At 35.9% G+C, this 23722-nt stretch overlaps 1 protein-coding gene across 1 annotated transcript in view; it reads left to right on the forward strand.

Annotated features, from left to right (window-relative positions):
* The first annotated feature begins 228 nt into the window (after positions 1-228).
* Positions 229-23722, forward strand: part of LOC149195016 (monodehydroascorbate reductase-like) — a 129466-nt gene continuing 105972 nt past the window's right edge. Inside the window, exons 1-8 of the mRNA XM_089405208.1 lie at positions 229-754; positions 6758-6829; positions 8657-8708; positions 11808-11888; positions 12156-12274; positions 18078-18297; positions 18794-18909; positions 19337-19462. Of these exons, the coding sequence (XP_089261334.1) occupies positions 500-754; positions 6758-6829; positions 8657-8708; positions 11808-11888; positions 12156-12274; positions 18078-18297; positions 18794-18909; positions 19337-19462 (1041 nt within the window). The 5' untranslated portion in view covers positions 229-499. The remainder of the gene's footprint in view (positions 755-6757; positions 6830-8656; positions 8709-11807; positions 11889-12155; positions 12275-18077; positions 18298-18793; positions 18910-19336; positions 19463-23722) is intronic.

Below are 23722 nucleotides of genomic sequence, written 5' to 3' on the forward strand. Positions count from 1 at the left end.
GCCTCGGCCATAGTATTTGAACCATACCCTCCATGCCAAGATAGAAAATATTGAAGGCTGTCGGCCATGATGATGTGAACTCCGCAACCACAGCTATAGTTTTGCTCAGCTCCATCAAAACAGGCAGCAGGAACCTGGAAAGAAGAGGCTTCCGGCACTTTTTTACAGACTTTTTTAATCTGAACATTGTCTCTTCATAAAACTAATCAGCTGAATAAAAAAGACCGATCTCTGGAATCATATCTCCCTGGATTACCATTCTTATCCCAGAATAATATTTTATCATCTGTTCATTTATTCAATTTTAGCTTTATTCGAAAGAGAGTTTAAGTTCTTTTTGCTTTATGAGGAATCAAATTCCAAGTGCTTTATTGCTTCTGCCCCAAGCCACAGCCGCTACGCTCTCAACTCTATTCCTGAACTTTGTTGGTTCTCAAACTTCTTCGACCAACAAACAGTTCTTGAGTTCCCTCGGAGATTCATTCGATCACACATTGCAATGGCGGCGAGGTTTCTGAAGTATGTTATTGTGGGTGGCGGCGTTGCAGTGTTAAGTCGATTGATCTACTTGTCAACATATGATTTCCGTAATATTGATCTCGCATACACCATGTCGCCTCAGATCGTTTTGTATATCACGCTTGCTGGTTTGTTTTTGGCGTGTGGTACTGTTGCAAGCAGATTCATTCGATCAAAAACTGCAAAGGCGGAAAAATCCTTCAAGTATGTTATTCTGGGAGGTGGCGTTGCAGCTGTGAGTAAATCGGTCTCCTTGGCATCATATGATTTTTGTCTTATTGATCTTACATACAGGATGTCTAGTCAGGTTTTCGTTTGGAATTTTCCAACTATATGTTTTTCGAGTCTTTTTTGGTAATTGTGAGTGAGATTGCCATTTTTAATTTGTTTTTAAATATATTTAGTGTGATTTTTGGGAAGTTTTTCTTTTTTCAGAAAGAAAAGCGTATATTAATATTAAGGCAATATTACAAACATATTCTGATAGGATTACATGTAAGAAATCTGACTGTACTGAAGACAATAAAGCATCTGAGAAAAGCATGAACTGATGCATCACATTATGAGGAGGAAAAAAACTGATAAAAGATATCATCATCATAGTTTCATAGATTTGGGAAGTTTTTCTTGTGTTTTTTTTTTTTTCAAATTTCTTTAAAAGTTGGTAGTAATTTATTGAAATCACAAGCTTGATGGGTAATCCCTGCACAACCAAAGCGTCCTTGAGGTTTTTCAGGGAGCTGAATCTAAATATGCAGTTAAAAAACCAGTTTAAATAACGCAAATCAAGATTTAACCTCAATTTTTTCCACCGAATGCAGAGTCCAAAAAATGACATTAAAAACAACTATTTAACATCTTATGCAATTTAAATAGCTTAAAATTTTATACAATTTAGATAATCCAAACTTATAATTATAATAAATTTATATCAAATTTCAAATAAAATTGACAAACTCCAAAACTTACAAATAGTTTGTAAGTTATTTTTAATATGTAATTGCGATTTCTGCAGTCTTGCAATCTCTCTGGTACTGTTTTATTTATGCACTGTTGCAATATATCTGGTACAGTTTCACTTCTTTCATGTTGAAATTTAGTTGTAAGCTCTCTTGTACGGTTTCATTTCTTTTTATGTTAAGATTTTGTCTTGGTACAGTTTCATTTTTGGTTTCATTAGGTTCAGATTTTGTTTCACTGGAAACATTTTGTCTCATGTTAATAGTTTGGGAAAATATTTTGTTTTATGTTAGTATTTTGGAAAATTAAAAGGACTAAATATATTATAATAAGATTTTACTAATTAAATTTTTTAGGTATAGTTTCATGAATTTTGGATAGAAATATCAATTTAAGGAATAAATATATAATTCATAACCTGAATTCCTTGCATTTTCATGAGGGATTCTCCTTACACCGATATTTGGGATTCTCCTTACTCAGAGAATGCAACCGCTACTTCTGAGATGACAGTTTTATCAAAGAGAATGCTTTCGGTGTTCACACAAAGCATTTCATTTCTTTTTCAACGGATGTTTTTGGCTGGAAAAATTTAAATCATTTAGGGAAAGCTAGTAACAGATCCTACAGTGTGGAATCTCGATGCAGAGTAAGCCACCGAAGGGTAAGGTTTTTGATTTTATATTTGAAGGGATGTTAAAAATAGTAAACGAAATATGACTTTGGGTCGATTCGAATGGTTAGTTTAGCCCATGACAATGAACATGTACCTGCGGTCTTTTGGCGGGCAAAATAAATGGTATAAAATTAAGTACGATGCCGAATGTTTTGTTTTTTGATATCTTTTTATAATATCGTTGGATTCTGGTAATAGAATTGTTGTTGAAATTATACATATTGGATTCTGGTAATATAATTGTGGTAATATAATTTTCATAGAAATTACAATTTTGTATGGTTTAACTTATATTTTTAAGATATAAATTAATATAATTTTAAAAAAATCATTACACTGAAATTTGCACATCTAGAATTTTACATCAAATTTTATATAAAATTGGCTGAACAAATGACCCCACAGAATGTGAAAATGTTTAAAATACTGGTTTAAATAATTTAGGAAATCAATGCACATTCACAGAACTGTGATTAGTTAAGGCAAGCCGTTGTGCATAGGTAGGAAATGAAGTTAGTGTCGAGTTTTGGTTAGGTTTTTTCCGGTCGGTTAAATAGCTAGGCAGAGGTGAGGCTGAATTTAGTTTTAATTTTAAATAGAATAATGTTATTGTATAAGATTTATGTAATTTAAACTTAAAATTAAAAGAAAAACTAGACTCCATATAAACTAGTTGAGCTATATTTTATATATCATCCAAATTTTCAATTGTCAAATAGCGTCAGAATTTCAAGGAAATTCAAAGATTTCTTGTAGAGCCAGGCCAATTTAGAAATACTCGAATGCATAACGAGAGCAAAAGAAAAATAATGGGAGTTAATAAACGAAATTAATCAGAAACCCGACGAATTGAATCGGATTGTGAGCAGGGCTTTGAAATAGGACGAACTTTGAACCTGCAGCTTGAAATACGGCGAACCCTGTTGACTCATATAGTCTTCTTTTACTATGGTCCCAATTGTAGGAGAATTAATTGTGCATATTACTTTCGAAGCAAGGTTGCAAATGGATTGGTTGCCATATTGGTAGGGATTGCCTGCCTTTCAGAACATGCAAAGTGTATTAGTGAATTTTACCATTTGCTCCCTTGTTAGCATCTTTGTTGGATACTTGCCAGCGATTTGAAGAGTGCAGTAGTCCAAGTAAGTGGACAAGGGAATTTTTAGCCATTTGCTCCTTTCTTAGCGTTTTTGTTCGACCCTTTTGGAGAGTGTGATTTGAAGAGTGCAGTAGATCATTGGGACTGCTCTAAGGAAATCTCATTGGGACTGCTCTAAGGAAATCACATAGGGATGATAATTGAGAATTCGTAATCAGGTAGGAACAAGAAACGCCCCCATGGCATGCCTGTCTGTATTCTGCGTGTCGGGCATGTGACACATTGGCAGGGCTTCGTGTCTGACATGTGCTTTTGTGGTTTTTTGATGTGCTGAACACCAACGCTTCGTAGAAGGGTTTCTTAGAGCTTTCCCTTGATGAGCTGGAGGGGTTTCCTGGAGTTTTCTATTGGCTTTGAGAGATTCGAAGGTTAGATGTGCTCGGGACAAGTAATTAAGATTTCCACTGCTTAGTGAGGAACTCATGGTTAGCATGCAGCATGGAACTCATAGTTAGCATACAGCATTCGAGTGAGTCATAACGCTCCTTTGTTATGTTACTTCGTTTCTGGCTGCCAAGGGAATTGGAGGGCATACGAGAATTTTCGAACTTTGAAGAAGAGTACGGTCAAACAATTTAGAGCAAAGAGAATGGTGTAGGCATATTTCAGTATACGAGGGATGAGTAGTGGGAGGGAAAGATAGAAATGTGTGTAATTTTTGATGATATGGGAGTAATATTGTTTGAGTTAACAAATGAATTTAGATTTTAATGAATTAACGTTAAAGTTAATCACTTTTGATGTTGGTGTTTTTCTTTATGGATCATTTTCCACACTAACAGATGTAAATATTGGATTGGATAAAGATAGAAAGAAGGATGGAGCAGTGATAGCAGTGATAATGATTTTGACAGGAAAAAGTACAATTAAAAAGCTACAGTATTCTTCCAATTGCTATACATTATTCTTCCAATTGCTATTCTAGTATCTATCCTATTTTGCTGTTCCAGTATCTATTCCAATTGCTATTCTAGTATCTATCCTATTTTGCTGTTCCAGTATCTATTTTATTTTATATTTGCTATTAATAATTCAATATTTATGTAATTCATATTAGTAATTCAATATCTATATAATACATCTTTCCAGCCCATCAAATGATTCAATGAAAAAACTACTTTTTATTATCTTAATTTTTAAACTGTATTGAATTTTTGCTTTTTAATTTGTTTAGTTGATTATGATTAATATACCATCTAATTGTTCATTTATTTTGTAAATGAACTTAAATATTTAGATGTTTATATCTATATTTCAGTTTTCCATTTGTATTTTAAATCTTTATATCTATATTTCTCTTTTTCCATATATAAAACATATAGTTTTAGGATCGACGTTTTAGGGATCGACATGCCCCGTGTGTCTGCTTGTATTCACCTGCCTTGCATGTGGAGAATAAATAGTGAATACTAGTTTTAATCAAGATTGCCAATAGGCCCACTGCTATATCAGTAAGGGTTACCCTGTTTTTATCATGCGTAAGTGGATCAATAAACATGTACTATTCTTCCATTCTAGTGTCTGTGTTAGTTTCTTTTGGAGAGTGTGATTCATGAGTGCAATAGGTCTTACATTGAGAAAAAAGCAGGCGTCTAATAAGCATGGAGTTATGTATATTTGAGTTTTTAATTGTGTTTATTTAAAATTAAAATTAATTAATAATAAATAATAATGATTAATTAAGGAGTTACAGTTTTTTTTAAGCCAAGTTGCTGGTCTTTTGATGAAAAACAGAGCCTGCAAAAGTTTAAAAATGATTGCAAATTCTCACAAAATAGGAGATTAAGGAAAAATATATTTGATCAACACAATCATATAAATTGCCTTTCCCAAAAAAATAAAAAAATGATCTAAGAAATGGCTTCCTAATAAGTTAGGTTTGAGCTTATTTACCCAAAGATTACTGAACTTTTTGCAGTTGACAAAAGACGCTTTTCTTTGAGGGTATATTTGAGCATAAAAGGCCTTCACACTGAGCATTTCATCTTCCAAAATTTGGCCCTTTCTAGTGGACGTGACGATTGTTTTCTGGTCTATCTTTCTAGTGGAGGTGACGATTGTTTTTCTGGTCTATCTGGTTTCAATGGCACACGATTCAAAAAAGATTTTATTTATTTATATTTAAACTTCTATTGTTTTTGAGGGGTTTGTGAAGATAAACTTCCAAGAACCCAATACCAAACCTAGGGGATCCGCAGAGATTTGGCTTTAATGGAGAAATTTTCCTTAGTCAGAGCTCGTTTGGACGAATCACCGACACCCAAATTTTTTAAGCTTAGCCTTAATCAGTTCACTAATTAAACAACAGCAAGTGTAATCAGGCACATAACCTGTTAATCATTCTTTATTTTGTCTAAAACTGTATTTCAAGATTGGCTATTAAAAATAAAAAGTCAATTTCTCGATGTACTTGATTTTCCTCCGTCAAAGGAAATTCACTGCTACTAAGCAATTTTCACAAAAAAGTTGGCAGAAATCCACTTACCTATTGATTGATGTATAACGTCTCATGAAATTCATCTCTGTCATTTTTTTAATTTGCAACGTATGTAAGTATGCACTTGTAGTCAGCATACAGCTACTTGTATATTATTCAGCTATCTATGACGCTATTAGGCAACTTATAGGAGCATTGTATGACAATAAAATATGGGGAAACCGTATGGGGATTGAAGGTTAGATTATCCAGAGGACATATATACGGATGCATGCACAGCGATTTATATGTCAATTAAGATAAGAATGCGTTTTTCAATTCATATCTATCGATGGAAAAAGAAGAAACTAGGATCCAATGAGAGTTGGAATTGCTCCGGAATTGAATATAGACATGAGTTGAATCTTGTTAAAGGCATGTTTATATTTCTAGGAGCATGACTGCAATTTGCATGTCCTGCTTGACTGTAAATTTTTCCTTTCTCAGTGTGTCATCTATGCTGGCTGATACTCCTGTCCTGTAAAGTGATTGCTGTACTTATTTCCAACTGCCAAATATCATATATGATATATGGACTCTAACGTTTAATTCCACATGTGGTACCTGCTCCTATTAAAACATTTCAGGCATAATAAAGGAAGGGGTAATGTTTCTTAACTGTGCACCTTCATTTAATGCCCAATTTAGACCATGATGAAGCTTGGTTGGAGCAAGCTATGCTTATTTGCAGTAGTTAAAATTAAATAAACTAGGACGAAATTAATCTAATTACCTAGTAAGAGTTTGAACTTAAGTTATCCATCTATTTTATTTATTGGTCAGCTCAACTTGTTTTCTTTCCAAGTCGTTTATGCTTTCATTTATCACTTATGCCTTGTAGTTAGCTGAAGCTGTTGATGGTGAAAGAAGCTTGGTAAGAATAGCCTTCTTTGACTATATTTGGTGGCGTCCTTATACAAGTTGAATTGAACTCAGCTATTAATCAATTTACTTGATCGTTTTTCAGGGTTATGCAGCCAGAGAATTTGTTAAGTTGGGTGTCAAATCTGGAGAGCTCGCAATTATATCAAAAGAGGCTGTATGTTCTGATTTCTCTTTATATCAAATTTGTTGTATAGGACAGTAGAAATTTCTGGCTTTGGTTTTTTGTTTGTTTGTAAGCACTCTCCATAGCCAAGCGACTGGAGGTCTGTGGGTTTATATCTGGAGGTCAGAAGCATTTACCTCAAGCCATGCTAAATTTTCTTTCTTTTCACCAGAATGTACTTGCCTCAGTATGATGTGGAACTTTTTTCCTGGCTATAAATAATGCATTATAAACTCCTGTATACGTTAGGCCGCTCATAAGGGTGATGATGCAAGTGTCTTTAGCTCTAATAATGCACTCTTGGGCAGAAACTTTTCTTTAAAAAAAACTATATAAATTATTTTCTCTTTATGTTGTGAGGATCTTTCTCATTTGCATTAGGTTGGTCTTCATAAATTAGATTTTGCATTAGGTTGGTCTTCATAAATTAGATTTTTAGGTTTATAGGTAATTTTCGAGGATAAAGTTATTTTATAACCAGATTTAAAATTATTATAACAATAAACTCAATATATTAATAAACTCAATATAAGTTAACATATGACTTGTAAAAATAAAACTTAGTTAAGAAAAATAATAATCATTTCTACCCAAAATCCAATTAATATTTTATAAAATATTATATATAAATTCAATTAAACCCAAATCTCAAGTATCCATAAAAACATATTACCTTTTAAATCTTAGACTAGACGGAGCCTTCCAATTTCCAATTTCTTTTGTGTCATTTTTTTTCTTGTTTATCAAAAAAGTGAAAACTTGGAAGTTGAAATAGAAGTTGTCTTTAAAGAGATTTTTTGGAAGTTTTTTCGGTGGGTTTTTCTGGTCAAAATCGGACAGCAATTTGTTGAAATCGCAAGTTTGATAGCTAATTTCTGCACAACCAAGGCGTCCCAGGGGTTTTTTAAGGTGCTGAATCCAAATATGCAGTTAAAAAACCATTTTAAATAATACAAATCAAGATTTAACCTCAATTTTTCCCACCGATTTCGTCGCCGAAATTTCCAAAAAATAACACTAAAGACAACTCCGTTGAAATAATTCAAGAATCAGCTTTACAATTTGGAATTATGTTCAAGTCATTAGGGATATCCAATTCTTCTTAGTGGGAGCTCTGAAATTTGAAAGCTACGGTGCAGTATATGCTTTCCGCATGCAAGGTCTATTTGTGCTTCCTTTTCAATGACATTTGGTGCTTCGATTTTTCAAATGATTTGCATTTGGTAATCCGCCGAACATGGTCCCGAACATGGTCCCTGAGTTTTATAACAATGTTGTGATCACTGACTTGTTAAATATTAGAGAAGACAATGAGACCACTTAATAACTTATTAAATTAAGCTATGTCATAATGTTGGGCGAACTTCAACTTCATTGATTTTTATGGTTATTGCCTAAGTTTATAAATTCATGATTTCATGGTGCAAATTAAGCTAGTATCTTTGCAATTTTCATAATTATGATAGCATTTATTTTTTTATTGATATTAATTTTTTATTATATTTTAAAATTTATATATTTATATATATAAAATAAATATAAAAATTTATATATATATAATAAATATAGACCTATCCAAATCTTATAAAAAAATTCAAATTCAAATAAAGTCAAATCATTACCAAACCCAAATCATATGACTTACCAATTAAGTATATAATAATCCTGTTATACCAACCCACGTATAATTGGATGCATATTGTATAATTAGATGCATATTTTATTATATGAGAAGGTAATATGTAAGCAAATTAAATGTTTCGTTTCCTATACGTGATAGTTTGGATTTTATGACAACAACTTATATTGTTTTTACAGGTAGCTCCATATGAAAGACCTGCACTTAGCAAGGCTTATCTCTTTCCGCAAGGTATGACATTTCAATTGAGTTCACATAGAGCTAGATGAAAAATCTTTGGGTGCATATATGCACGGAGCTAGTAGCAATTTAACTCTGTTGTATTTGAAGTAGCTCTAGATTTTTCCTATTCACTACCATAAAGTAGAGTTTTATTCTTTTGTTTTAAACTTTAGGTTATGGTTTGAACTTGTGTGTCAAGAAATGTTTATTTAGTAATGTTTTAATATTTAAAATATATATTTTTTGATGAAAAATTTTAAAGACAAAAATTTATCTTAAACTGTCAAAATTTTAGTAAATTTTACTAATTTCTAATATGTAAATTGTAAAATGTTTTATAATATTTTTGAAAAAGTATACAAATTTCTATTGATCTTATATAGTGTATATAAAATTTTAGTAATTTTTAAAATAAAATAATTTTATGCTATAAAATTTGAATAAATCATTAGAAAAAATAAACATTAACACATATATATATATATATATATATTAAAAACCATAAAAAAATTAACCCATTTACAAAATTTAGCTATAATAGAAATACTGAAATGCGTACAAAATGGCTTTACTAATGTATTGCATTTCATGATTTTGGAAAAACAGTACGATACAGCCGAGCCCGTTTTGGTGTGTTTGTATGGCTGTTTGCTGGATCTTTCAAGGTTATGGGCCATGAGGGGCGTGGGACTCCTAGGGAGCCTAAAAATACCGTAAATGATTAATGGAAACATCTAATTAGTTTCTAAACCTAATTAATTAGTTTTCAGATTCATGTAAAAAAAAAAAAACATCTAGAAAGCTATAAACCCCAACAGCCTTTGCTTTCCTATAGCTCTCTTGCTAGAAAGTTCGAAAACTAATTGGAGCTCTCTCTTGCTGCTCTTGATATTAGAGGAGATGCAAATGGAAGTGGAGCTTCTCGTTTTTCCAATCCACATTCCAATTCTGTTGAACAGGGAGCTTGTTCGATTTTTTTTAATGATGAAGAAATGGGGTGGATATGCAATTGTATTAGTCTTTATTCCATGGTTTATTTTGACAGATGTAAGCTTATTTTTTTTTTTTCACATGTGGTTCACGGATTCCTATGGTCAATGGGCAGCCACTACGTCCACGGTAAGAACTGGGTAGCTCGACCCGAAGGGGAGTATGCAATTGTATTAGTCTTTATTCCATGGTTTATTTTGACAGATGTAAGCTTAACATGTGGTTCACGGATTCCTATGGTCAATGGGCAGCCACTACGTCCACGGTAAGAACTGGGTAGCTCGACCCGAAGGGGAGTACACCCCTCGGCCTATGCTGACCTGACCCGAAGAGCTTTCGGGAATTGACCCTGTGACCTCCCGATTAGCGAGGCACTGATTTGACCGGTTGAGCTAACTCTTGGGGCTATGCAGATGTAAGCTTATATAAAGGTTGGTTTCGGATTTTGCATCGTGTGATCACTTTTCCAGATCTTTGTGTAGCGAAAGCCCATACACATTTCCACATTTCATACAATTTTGGCCGGAATGATTTGGAGTCTTGAATCAAATTGAAGGATATATAATTGAACCCGAAGGTAACCTTCATTCTAACCAGCAAGCTTTCTTAGCCTGTACTATTAATTCCTAAATAACTCTTTTGCATTGTGATCACAGTTCTAACTCCTAATATCTATTCAATGTTTATGTGATGTCACTGATATCTTTTATTTGTGACTAACTATCCTACTATAAACCAGTATCTCGTTTTAAAAATTGATAACAATGCGGTAACTAGCTGTTCTACATTAAGCTATGGGCTATTGGTGTAAATTCAGATATTTAGCCTCCATAGCCTTTTTTATCCCACCGGCAACCCCTAGGCAATTACCCACGTTTCGCAGATGGTACCCATTGTAAGCCCATTAAATGTTTGGAAACATCTTATTTCCCCTGAACACTTACCTGAGAGTAAGATTGTTGGTACATTGCCCACCCCAATCATCCCATAAGGCACAAACATGTCATGAGCCAGATTTACACTGGGGAAGAATAACAACTTCTCCTTCAACACCTTAGTAAGATTGTTGGTACATTGCCAACCCCAATCATCCCATAATGGACAAACATGTCATGAGCCAGATTTAGACTGGGGGAAGAATAACAACTTCTTCTTCAACACCTTATATTTAGTTATATTATGAAATTTTGCAATTTCTCTATTTGGCCTTTTATTGCTGCCCTGACCAAGTCATTAGCATGTCTATCTTGTTCAGTGGAAATAGTACCAACGCTGGTAAATCAGATATTTTAGTCCACAGCCTTCTATTTAGTTATATTACGAGTCTCTGCAATTTGGATCTCTCTATTTGGTCCTTTAATCCTGCCTTGGCCATGCTATTAGCATGTCTATCTTCTCCAGTGGAAATAGCACTTAATATTGGTGCTCTCTCGCAATTCTAGGTGCTACTTCTAGTTGTTGTTTTTTCCTCTGGAAACACACAGGTATTTCTACCCGTTTATTATGTCATTTTTTCGTCAAGGATTACATTTCTTCTTTTCATTGCCTGTCTTCTTCCATGGGCAAGTCCTTTCGTTTCTATCCATGAAATTGAGACATAGGTAGTCAACCATGTGCACAAGATGGATTGATGACATTAAGTATACCAAGAGTCATGACTCATAACACATAGATGTCAATGCCTGTTCTTATTTCAATGTGATAATGGTTTTTTGTTCTACTAAAGCGATGTATCTGGTTTGTCACTACCATGCAAGGTCTCAGTAGACTGTCTGCTGTCTCAAGGGCTGTGTTCATTATTGGATTTAACTTAGCATCTAGTGTCTTTGAATAGTAGTGTTCCCAGCATACTCTTTTTTTAAGAATATGCCATCTCATGTCCTCATTATCTCTCTCTATAAATTATTTATCTCTAATTGTCTCATAACCTATTTAACTTTTTGGTATATGTGTTTCTTAGATATGTATAAGTATATAATGGCCTGTTCAACTGGCAGCTTTGTTCTCCATGGTAGTATTTTCCTTGGATCTATGTGTGTATATTCATGGATGTTGTGAATGTGTGCATGTGTATGGGATAGAAAGAGAGATGTGAATGTTGGCATTTGTTATTTTCAGGAGCTGTGCGACTTCCGGGGTTCCATGTCTGTGTCGGGAGTGGAGGAGAGAGGCAGCTCCCGGAGTGGTATACTGAGAAAGGTATGTGTCTCAATCCTTTTCTCAGTTTTTTCCATATCATTTTCTAGGTTACGTGCATCTTGAGTAAATAGAAAACATTCAGTTGGTGGAAACTTTTACTTCTCTAATGCTTTAATTTCATAGTAGTTCAGGGTCCACCTCTGATATATGCAATTTGCCAATGAATCTAATGTCTGTATGCATTCAGATCGTCATTTTCCTTGCTCTATTTTTCTAATTAATAGATTCTTTGATTATATATTTCACAAGTGAATTCTGGTATCACAGGTATAGAGTTGATTCTTAGCACTGAAGTGGTGAAAGCTGAAATTGCCACCAAAACTCTCACTAGCGCAGAAGGGACTACTTTCAAATATGACACTCTAATCATTGCAACTGGTTCCACTGTAAGTACCTAAAAGGCCAACATTTGAAAATTGAAATATAACTTCTATGCAATGATCATGGGAAATGAAAACAATGGTTTAGCATTCTCATCACTGATATGATGCTTTGAAGATTTTAAAATTCAGAGTATGAACTATGCAACTTTTTATGTATGGTACCAATTATTGTATTTACATTGGACTTGTGCATTTCTAATTTTCTAAAATATAAATTTCATATTGAACAAAGTGGAAAGGGGCTTGTGAAATGTTGAAATTTGGTAGCATTGGGAGGTACTCTCACATAGTTTTGTAGAAACTGCCCTCTGAAACCGTGAACCATGTGGATCCAAGACTGAACAGTGGAGGGAACTGCACACTTGAATTTCGGAACCGCACTTCGCTTGGAAAATCACGGTTCTTGGACCTTTGGGAACCGTGACAATTCCATTCATGGTTTTGCAGGCCAAATTGCGGTTCCAGCATGGTTCCGCCACACTTCCCACGCGGTTCTGGAAAGCATGCGCATGGTTATGCGGGGTTCTTATTTATTCATTTATTTATCTCTTAACTTGTGGTTTAAGTGGGGCCTAGGGTGAGTTTAGGGAAAGGGAGGATGAGGTTGAGGATGAGGATGATTTAGGTATTTTGCATTGTAACTCTTGGGAAATGCCTTTTGCACTCCTCTTTTTGCTATTTTGGTATGATGTATTTTCTAGCCCCATTGAGTTCTAGTCACAACTGACTAGCACACAATAATATAATTTCATTTTGTTTTATCTCTCTCCCTCACCTTCACCCTCAGCCCCAATTTCATTTTGTTTCATCTCTCTCACCCCCACCCTCACCCCTCAATTTGGCTATAATTATTAATGATATCTGTAGTTTGAAGTCCCATTGAACTATATTGGTCATTTGTAGGAATCAATTATATTTCAATTTCAAACATACAAATGCTCACAAACACATAGACATCCCTTCAGGCACATTTATTTTCTGCTTTCTTTCTATTATTTGTGATATGCTTAAAAACTTTATGTTTATTTGTAATTGCTGGAATCTAGATGGTTGATATTCGAAAGAATATCATTGATGTCCTATGGATGCCATATCTATCTTGAGTTATGTACAAATATGCATGTTTTCATATCTTCTGCAATTAATTTGGTATTTTAGATGCGTTTTATTTTAAATATAAATACAAATATATATATATATATATATATATATATAGAGGGGTTTTCGAGACACTTCACTTTCAAAGTTTTTTGGAAAATCACGCTTCCAATGCTTTGCTTTCAAAAAATGTCCTTGCTTTGTGCAACATTGCTCTCACATGTTCTTGATGCTGGGTATGTGAGAGGAAAACACTCATAAAGAGCATGTGAGAGGGAAACAGCGAACGCTCATAAAAGTGATTGTATGAGTGTATGGGTTATGTGATGGGGCTTTGTACCTATAAACCCATGGCATTCTGATGACTCATGTTATAGACCCATGGTATTGCACCCTTTGGAAAAGTAAAAGTATAAGTACCTTTAGAAAAGTAAAAGCATAATTACAAGGGTAAGTGATTCATTCTTGTGACTTGGAAAGAGAGCCTAGAGGGTTGGCAGGGGGCCAGATGGGTGAAGACACAAACTGCTGCAAACAAGGCAGGCTGCAGGGCCTGTCTGCAAGAGTTCAGGGCCCCAAGGAAAGGGCCAGGTTTACACAACAGCAAGGATGGGGCTGTGAGCCCTACCGTGGAAAATCACAGAGAAATGGGGGCCTATAGATGCATCCGCAGACAAGTAGCAAGGTGCCGGACCTTGTGGAAGGTCTGGAATAGGCTATAGCAAGAAGCAGCAGGCCAAGGCCTGTGCAAGGGCAGAGAAGGCCTGTTTTGGTCAAGCCGCAGTAGAAGGAAGCAAGCCGGGCTATGAAAGGTTTACAGGACCTGGCTGAGGGAAGATATTTGTGGGCTGTGAGCTGTTAAGGGTTACAGCCGCCCATAGGAAGGTAATAAGTGTAGATCGAGGGGCCTGTGTGAGGGCCATGGGCTACAGGAGGTTGTCACAACAGGACAGACGTGTAAAGAGGGAAGATTGCAGGTGGACTGACTGTTTAAATAGGGATGGGAAGCCCTAAGGTGCTACAGCAAGGTGGCTATGTGGACAGCCCAATAAAGGAGAAGCTGGACTGAGTGATTTTGGGCAGTGAGGGCTTGAAGGATTTACCCTCAGCCCAAGGATTTTGTATTTCTATTTTTTTGTCATTTTCAGGGATTGTAAAGGGCCACTATCCTTGGTACTAGAGCCTTTGGATATCTTTTTAACGGACTTATAATAAATTAATATTGGCAATTAAATTTAATTTAATTGCTGGTGTATTTTCCATTGTGCAAGTTGTTTTTTAAGTTAGTCATTTCAGTGTATTTATGTTTTCAATTGTGTAACTGTCAAAATATAGACCAGAGCTCTCACTAGCGCAGAAGGGACTACCGTCAAATATGGCATTTCAATCATTACAATTTGTTCCATTGTAAGTACGTAAAATGACAACATTTGAAAATTGAAATATGATGCTGATATGATGCTTTGAAGATTTTAAAATTCACTAGAGTATGAACTATGCAACTTAATACCAATTACCGTGTTTACATTGGACTTGTGAATATCTACAATATAAACTTCATATTGAACAATGTAGGGAGTGGCTTGTGAAGAATGCGTGACCTTAACTTGTCAGAATTTAGAGGATGTAGACCTCTCCATTCAGAAAAACTCCTTGGATGTGCAAATTTATCTTGTGTCTATGAATGTGCCTTAAAACTTCAGTTGACACATTAATCTTGAGTAATTTTCATGTAGATGCTTTTTTGATGTCATCTGGAAAAACTGAAGAGTAATTAAATTTGACTAGGCCATTACATGTTAGGTTTCATATGAAGAGATCATTTTGGTTTCTTCTATTAAGAAATGGGTCAAAATCTAGATGTTAAATAAATATCATTATGTCATCCACATCAGAAACTTTCAATCACCAGCACACAATGTATGATTTGAAAATGACAAGCTGCATTAAACCTGACAAGAAGTTCTGTCTTTGCACAGACACTGTTTCTGCAAGAGAACTCCCATGAAACACTGCATAAAGGCATGTTCAAGAAGTCAAAACTGTTCCATTTCTTTGTAGGTATAATTAGGAAAAAAACTACAAATATGATTCTGACAATCCCTGATTAATTCCTTCATTGGACCCTTGAAGGCCTAATACCAATCAATTGTGAATCCTTTCCTTGCCTATCTTTAATTATCTCTTTATATAACTTGTTTTCTTTTATTGAAATTGTATCATTGGTCGTTTGTTACATTAAAAATCAATTTGCGCCTACATCAAGAATTACATAAGCAGGTACCTTGGCATCAACTGGAAGAGTATCTAAGCCTTTCCTACAAACTGGATACCCAAATCTGATCCAAATGTTAACTTATATACTTTACCTTACTTTTTTTGATGCACTTCAGCGTATTTCATATTATTTTGAAACCTTCACTGCTGTTTTCACAGTGCCCTGTAAATTTAGTAAGTGTTTAATCCAAACTTGTTCCCAGCCCTGTATTATTGAGAACTTAGATTACCCACTTTATAAAGCCTGGCTACCTTAATTCGTTATTTGAAACCCTTCAAAAAATTCTAAGGGAGGTGTGGGATTACAAACTCTGAGCTGTTGGAATTGGATAGCCTCTGTAGCATACCAAATGGATACTGGGCAGGGTTCACAAAGGTCTTGCTTTGAGATGCAACACTGACATGTATTTGATGCTATACACAATTATTGTGTACAACAATCCTGCTGAGACTGCTTGACTGGATACCACTTGGGAAGTCCCTTGCACTTCATGATCTATAATCTCATAACAATGTGGGTTCTGATTCAATCTATAACACACCCTTTTATGCTTATACACGCATGACAAAATTAGAATGCTTGGGTACTATTACTGACCCAAAAAGTGGGTAACCCAGAGGAGAAAAATTTTCTCCTCCTTGGACAGCCAACCAGCAAGCAGCTCTCTTGATCAGCACATGACATGATGCCAAGATGCTCCACTTTCGCTCCAGTCATATTTCTCTCTCCCATCCGACAGTCCTTCTTGAAGGAATGTGGGTCATCCATCGACAGACACTTCAACCATTTTTTAATCATGTGCTTTCACTTAATGTTTTGGGGCGTACTAACATGAATCAAGAGGTGATTTGGATGATTGACAGATCTTGACTGTATTCTTGTTCCCTCACTTCACCTAGAAAGTCTTTGACTGTAGTTCAATGGGACCTACTCTGAGGCCTTAGGGTTTTAGGAAGGGAACTACTAGAGAGGATTTGATTGAGGTAACATGTCCATGGTATCCCACACTTACAATTTTTTATCTTTCCTGTCATTGGTCATGGGGATTGGCACTCTCTCATCCTCATCCTTGAGTCCGAGCTGACAAAATTTTTCTAGGAGTTTGATGCAACTAAAAGAAAGTTAAAGGCACAAGAAAGACACAATGAAAGAAAGAGATAAGATGCAAAAGATGGCTGACACATTTGATTAGCGGATTGGCAAAAGCCTACCATGAGCTCTACCCCCATCATTAGCCATCATCCACTTCCTAGAGCACATGATTCTCCATCTATAAAAGGAACCCTTGTATTCTCCCAACATTGACAAGTAAAAAACTGCCTCATCATTAAGGGGTACTAAATGCCAAATATAAAAAAGAAAACTTGGGCTTTTGAGCTATGCACCCAAATCAAAGCATAATGATAAAGAAGTAAAGGTGCACCAAATGGGTGGAAAATGCAAGCCAAGGAAAGGGGTAACTCATGCCTCCATGATTGCTCTCCCCTTACATCTATAGACTGAGGATGTTGGACCACCATTAGCTAGTCACTTGGCTATTGTACCCTTCCCTAAAGCCATTCCCACTCCATTGCCACCATTTTCATGCACACCTATGGATTGATGGGCTAACTTGAGAACTGATTTTATTAATATCCAGCATGCTTAAACTCAAATTCCAAGTTGAGATGCCTATAGTAGTAGCTTGAAGTAAGGCTGTAATTTCAACCATCTTTTGTATTTTACCGTCTTCTCAATAATAAATAATTTTCCTGGAAATTAATTATTACATTAATGTTGATATACAAAGTAACCCCTATGATCTCTCCAGAATGGTGAGCTAGCTTTAGAGGTTGAGTGCTTTGAACTTCATGTAGGAGGTCTTGAGGTTGATCCCAGGCTGGCTGCATCTGTTACATGCCTCATTTGATGTCGCTACTGGATCACGAATCTTAAATTATAATCCATGCCCATGCTTTTACATTGGGTACATATGTGAAATGTGGAGAAGTGCTTGGGGATTTCCCTGTGAAGTTTTCCTTAGGAAATAAAAGAAGAACCTTCTCTTCAAAAGTCTTATATTTTGAATGGTTCAATTGCCTCTACTGTCACATTTTTTTTCTTATTCTAATAAGTCTTTAATGGCTGACCAGCCTCTAGAGTCTGCATCACTCGGGTCAGTTTTCCTAGCTGCATGACTGCCAGCAGAAAGCTATGGCCACACCAAAGTTCTGAGCTCAGTAAAAGAATGATCAATATTTTTTCCTTTGGCAAATCACAAATGCCAAATAAAGCTTTTTCCTTTTCTTAACAAAAGCAAAAATCAGTGGTGCAAGTAGACATTCTCAATATTTCTTATATTTTCATGAGATAACTTGGTTGGTCTAACTCCACAAGTGTATTTTTCTGCTGTAATTTTTTTGGACTCATTTTTTGCCATTTTATTAACAGGTTATCAATTTATCCGACTTTGGCACACAAGGAGCTGATGCCAAGGGCATCTTTTATCTGAGAGAGATTGCTGAAGCTGATGCCTTGGTATCTGCAATACAGTCAAAACCAGAAGGCACAGCTGTGGTTGTTGGTGGAGGATATATTGGCCTTGAACTTGCTGCAGTCTTAAAAATCAACAAGTATAAAGTTAAAATGGTGTGCCCCGAGCCAGGGTTCAGTAAGTTTCCTTGAACGTCATTTTCTATGGTTTATTCAAAATGGACATAACTGTGATGCTTCTATAAATTGAGACTATATTATAGTACAATCTATGTTATTATGTTGAATTTTGGCTTGTTAAAGGATCTCATCAGCAGCTTTCCTAAGACACAATTGGTTACATCTAGAGTCGTCTTTTGGATTCTCAGTAGGCAACAGTTTTCTAATATGTTATCTTGGAATGTCTTTAACTTTCTCTTGCAATTTATATGAACTATTTAGCAACTATCAGCTAAATATTTTTATGCTCATCTGAAAGAGGTCCATCTCATGTCTTTTGCGAATAGTTACATTTATAACGTTGTATTTTATTTGTTTACATTGGAAAGAAGTAATGTATTTACAGAATCATTGGATTTTCAAATATACTTTAAGTTCAACATTTCAATATCTTCTTTTCCCATAGTTATACCTTCAAGTTCGTAATGATCACACTTTGGTTGCTTCTTGCGTAGTGCCTCGTCTTTTCACTGCAGATATAGCTTCTTTCTATGAGGGCTATTATAAAGGAAAGGGTGTGGATATTATCAAAGGAAGGGCCGCAGGATTCAGCACGGATGAACATGGAAATGTAAGTGGTTCACTAATTGTTTTTCTTCATTTATAGCTCCCATCTCTGTCAATATGTGTATAACCAATGACATCAAGTGTTAATGCTCTAGCTTTAAAGGGCTAATCAATTCTTGGCAATGAAAGTTGTAATTAATCTTTCTGTATGTCTGGTAAGTATTGACAGCAACGTTGTGGAGTTTAGGCAAACATTATGCACACAGCTGCAGACTAATAAATGGTGTATATTCCAGCCTATACAGCATTAATTACTCTGCTTCTGGGAGCATAATGATCACTGTGGAGTTTATAGACAATTAGTTTTCATTGGCAATATGAGTTTATATACAATTAATTTTCATTGGCAGTAACTTGTCATTTAGAGTCCTCTTAGATCCAATGTGGCTATAAGAGTTTCTTGTAGGACTCAAAAAGGATTCTTTCTGCAGGTTAAGATGGTAAAGCTGAAGGATGGCAGGGAACTAGAGGCAGATATTGTTGTTGTTGGTGTTGGAGCAAGACCTTTGACAGGCCTTTTCAAAGGACAGCTTCAGGAGGAAAAGGGTGGCATTAAGGTTTTACCTAAATAGTAAATTTCATTGTTGTTTGGACTGCAAGAATTAAACTAATTATTTAATATCATAGCTTAATAGTTTTAATTTTATCACTTCTTTTTTGGTTTGGTAATTTTTTTGAACTGTACAGAGTCATCTACATTCATGTCAAAACAGATTAGCCCTGGAACCTCTAACTTTGTCCAGGATCCCTAAGGTCCTTGGTAACATAAATATTACATTTTCCTCACCATTTGAAACAAAAATTGGCAGAAATGTTAAGATCTGATACTAATGGCTTCCTATAGATAGGTTTAACTGAAACAGCATGCCCGCTTTAATACTGTTCATGAAATAACACAAGTTTTCAAAATGTAGGTATCTACATTTATGATTTATCATTGCCAGCTGATTTCTCCAAATCTAGAAAGCTTGCCAAAGGTTGCCTAATCTTTTTGTAATGCTTTTCTGGCCAATAACATGGTCTTTCGTTATCATCATGGATTTTATAGGGGTGGTAAACCATGATGGTGATGTTGACACACGTCAATGTTAAAAATTTTACAAATCATTGCGATATCTTCCCTCTCTCCTTAACAAACAAATTAAACACAAATTTCATAGAAGAAAGCAAAAAAAAATAGAACTAGTAGGTGAGACCCTACCTTAAGACAAGACATAAGAAGCTCCTGTAATGAGTGATGATGTTAAGAGTCAAGACAAGCAGCCTGATGCTACAGATTTTCTTGGATACTTGGGTTTTGACTATGCTTGGATTGAATGTGAAATTTCTGCTATGGATACGACAAACAGAAAAGAAATCTGAGCATATATTTATATATTGCCAAGTTTTGACATGTGCTAAGTCTTCTTAAAATAAGTGAAGAAATAAGGGTTAAAATTTTATTATTAGGCCTTAAACTCCTACAATCTCTAATGTCAAAGTTCGAAGACCATTCTTGCGCTATATTTATAAGCATCTCCAACGCAAATTTGCATCTATACTATGTTATTCTATTTTGTATGATCCGAACATAGTGTACCATTATCACTGTTGGAGAGTTTTGAATGGTTGCAAAATACTTTTACATAGTTTTATGGTCGCGAATTTATACTACCCATGCAGGACAAATGATGGCCACGCTTTATTAAATGTGATACATATGGTTACAAGGTCGGAAATATTGTTTGTATGATCATATTCTTGAGCAAATTTTGTTTTAAAAAGTAAATCATGTGAAATCCATACTACATGTCATAGCGTATTGTCTATTGTGGCGGCAGGGTGCACATCTGAACAATAAAATATTGAGGCATCAACATATTAACGAGCAGCCAAATGTCATATGAAGGTTGGGACATGGTTCATGAGTTAACAACTTGTCACAGTGCTGCTGACAGGTGATGATATGTCAATAAATTGCAAAAATGTGTCACTCCACATATGCCATCCTGCACTGTGTCTAAATTTATTGATTGCGATATAATTTGTAATCCTCACTGCAGATTTTCCTTAAATTCCCCATAAGACTCTATCCCTCTCGATAGTGTCATATTAAGGGTTGGTTTTAACCCTCATGTATCGATTGTGTCGGCAATTCTCATAACCACATGAATATTGCCTATGTAGCACACCTAGGCCTTAATCTATTGTTGGTCTATAGTATTATCGATCCAAGTTGGCATCCATACTCCAATTGTTTATATGATGTGATCATCCACGATGGTGATCCTTACACCTGCCATTACTTTCGTCATTCACTCACCATTACTCTCAAACCTCGATTATTGCATGCCATTTTCCCCACTGCCTGCAAAGTTCTAGGGACATAGAGAATGTCTAGCTTTCTGCAGTTTAGTTGTTTGCCATTCAAACTGTCCCTAACCACTGCTAGAAGCTGAGGATGGAGGAAGAGGTTCTTGGAAACACACAACAACCATTTTCCCAGTGTGCAAGTTTACCAGCGTGAGATTTTTTAATGGAAACAGAGGAAGGGGAAGAAACAATAGAGAGGGTTGGGAATAAGAAGAGATAGAAGGCCCAAAGTCTCAATGCACTTTGATGGAGATTCAAAAGAATTAAAATAGCTGCTGTAAACTGGTATTGTGAATTTGACCAGTCAACCTATCGTTCAATCCCCACAACTATCTATTCATAACAGACCTCGTATTGGTATTCTAGTGCCCCTCATTTTTCAGCCCCACTTGCCCCCTCATTTTTCAGCCCCACTTGTAGTCTTGCCAATGATGGCTAGTAGAATATCATTTAGCCACAACCTTTACGATCTGTCCAGAAATGGCCAACAACTTATTTACCTCCTCCTCCACCCTCCCCTGAAGCACGTGTCTCAATAGTTACAGACTACAGTCTACTGTCTCACATGTTGCCCCACTCCTTAACTAGTAGCTAAATCTTCTAGGCTTGTTGTCCAGCTTTCTCACCTCATCACAGCTAGCAGGAGGAGCACACTGAAAATGCAACATCTCATAGGCCAAAATGATAGTCTATTTATATTTTCAGAGCAGATTATCGTTTGTGGATAGACTATGTTTCAGTTTTGCTACTATTTCAGTTAATTTCTAGATTTTCAGCGCTCGTTCTCATCATGACTACAATTTTTTTATATGATATTGTATGTATGGATGGTTTTTTTTTCCCCTAGGAAAAAATCGTAATTTTATTCATAATTGATAAAATTACATTTTGTAGATGCCATAGGCATATGCAGATGGCTGATCCTGTGATAACAGGCAGCAAAACAAAGAAAAAAAACACTAAATAGCGAATGAACAATTCCTGTAAGGACAGGATCCAACAGAGTAACAGAAAAAGAAAAATATGTTCCAGCAAGTCTATTCTTTTCTTCCCTTCTTCTTCTCCACCCGACGCCATCCTCCCGAATCAGCTGTGGGTGTAATTGTAGCTAGCTGGTTTTCCATTGTGATCATTTGTTGTTCTTTGTCTGATTCTGAGCCCTCCGATTCATGGGTTCTCTTTATGCCACTTACTTCCATTTGCAACTCTTGATGTAGATCTGTAATGATCAGCCCCGTATGAGTAGAAAGGGTATTCGCTTCCTGAGTTTGTTTCTGTCCCATTTGAGATTCTGGTTCCATCTGGTTCTCTGTGGGTTCCTCCTTTATGTCCTCTTCTTCCAATGGCTCTGTGTGTTGCCAGCCTTTGGGCTTTTTTTGTTGTTTCTTAGTTTTCCTAGGGTCCTTTTGAGCTGATGGGCAATCATATTGAAGATGCCCTGTTTGCATACAGTTCCTGCAACGGAATGCTGTGTTTTCGTAGTCAAGCTGCTGTATCCATTAAGTATTATTGAAGTTTAGCGTGATGTGGTCAGGTAGCCCCTGACTCAAATCCACTTCTACACATATTCTGGCAAATGTAAAGATTCCCCTGATTGCTCTGTCTTCATCCGTTTTTAGGAATTTCCCTAGAGAATTCCCAATGGCGATTAACACTTTTTGATGCCAGAAATGCAATGGGAGCCCATGTAGCCTTACCCATACAGGCATGGTTGAGACTATCATTGTAGTAGCATCAAAATCTGAGAACCAGGGTGTGGTGAAGTGGCCAGCACTGCCCCAGAACCAAGGCCTCTGTTTGATAATGCTATCCCTTTCCTGTTCTGTATCAAATCTAACTATGAAAAACCCTTTAGGGCAGAGATAAATTTCACAGTTAGGTGTCCATGTTGAGTAGATCCATTGATGCAGGGCATCTGATTTTGGCCAGAAGCCATTGAATCTACATATAACTGCAGTATTAGATAAATCAGTGTATAAGTCATTTACCTCCGGCATAGATACTTGCAGAGTTGGTGATTCTAGCTTTTGTTCGACGATGTAGGGTCCTGGCAATTCTGATGTTGGTGCTGCTTTATTTTTCATTTTTTCTCCCTTTCCTTTTACTGCATCGCGAAAGGAACCTGTATTTTTAGAGCTGGTTCCAGAGCTTCCGCCACGCAGTCGGAGAGTTAGATTAATGGTTGAATCATTGGCTATGCCATAATGCTGCAGGGTTTTGTTGTCTTGCAAACTGAACCCTGAGTAAATGAGGTTTTGTAATCGTTCTGGGATTCCATGGCGACCCTGTATTTCCTTTTTTAACTCATGGATGCTTGTTGCCTTTCTGAGCCGCATGCAGTAGTGTTTTCCTTCAATCAATTTGATGAAGATCTGAATCAGATCTGCATCTGTATGGATTAGATCGGTGCTGTGGAGCCTTTTTTGAGCCAGATCTGTACCCTTGCACAGTGGATTGCTCTTATA

This window comes from Pinus tabuliformis, chromosome 2_2 (assembly GCF_031772625.1).
Source record: "Pinus tabuliformis cultivar Carrire ecotype Pingquan chromosome 2_2, CPIR1, whole genome shotgun sequence".
Lineage (NCBI taxonomy): Eukaryota > Viridiplantae > Streptophyta > Pinopsida > Pinales > Pinaceae > Pinus > Pinus tabuliformis.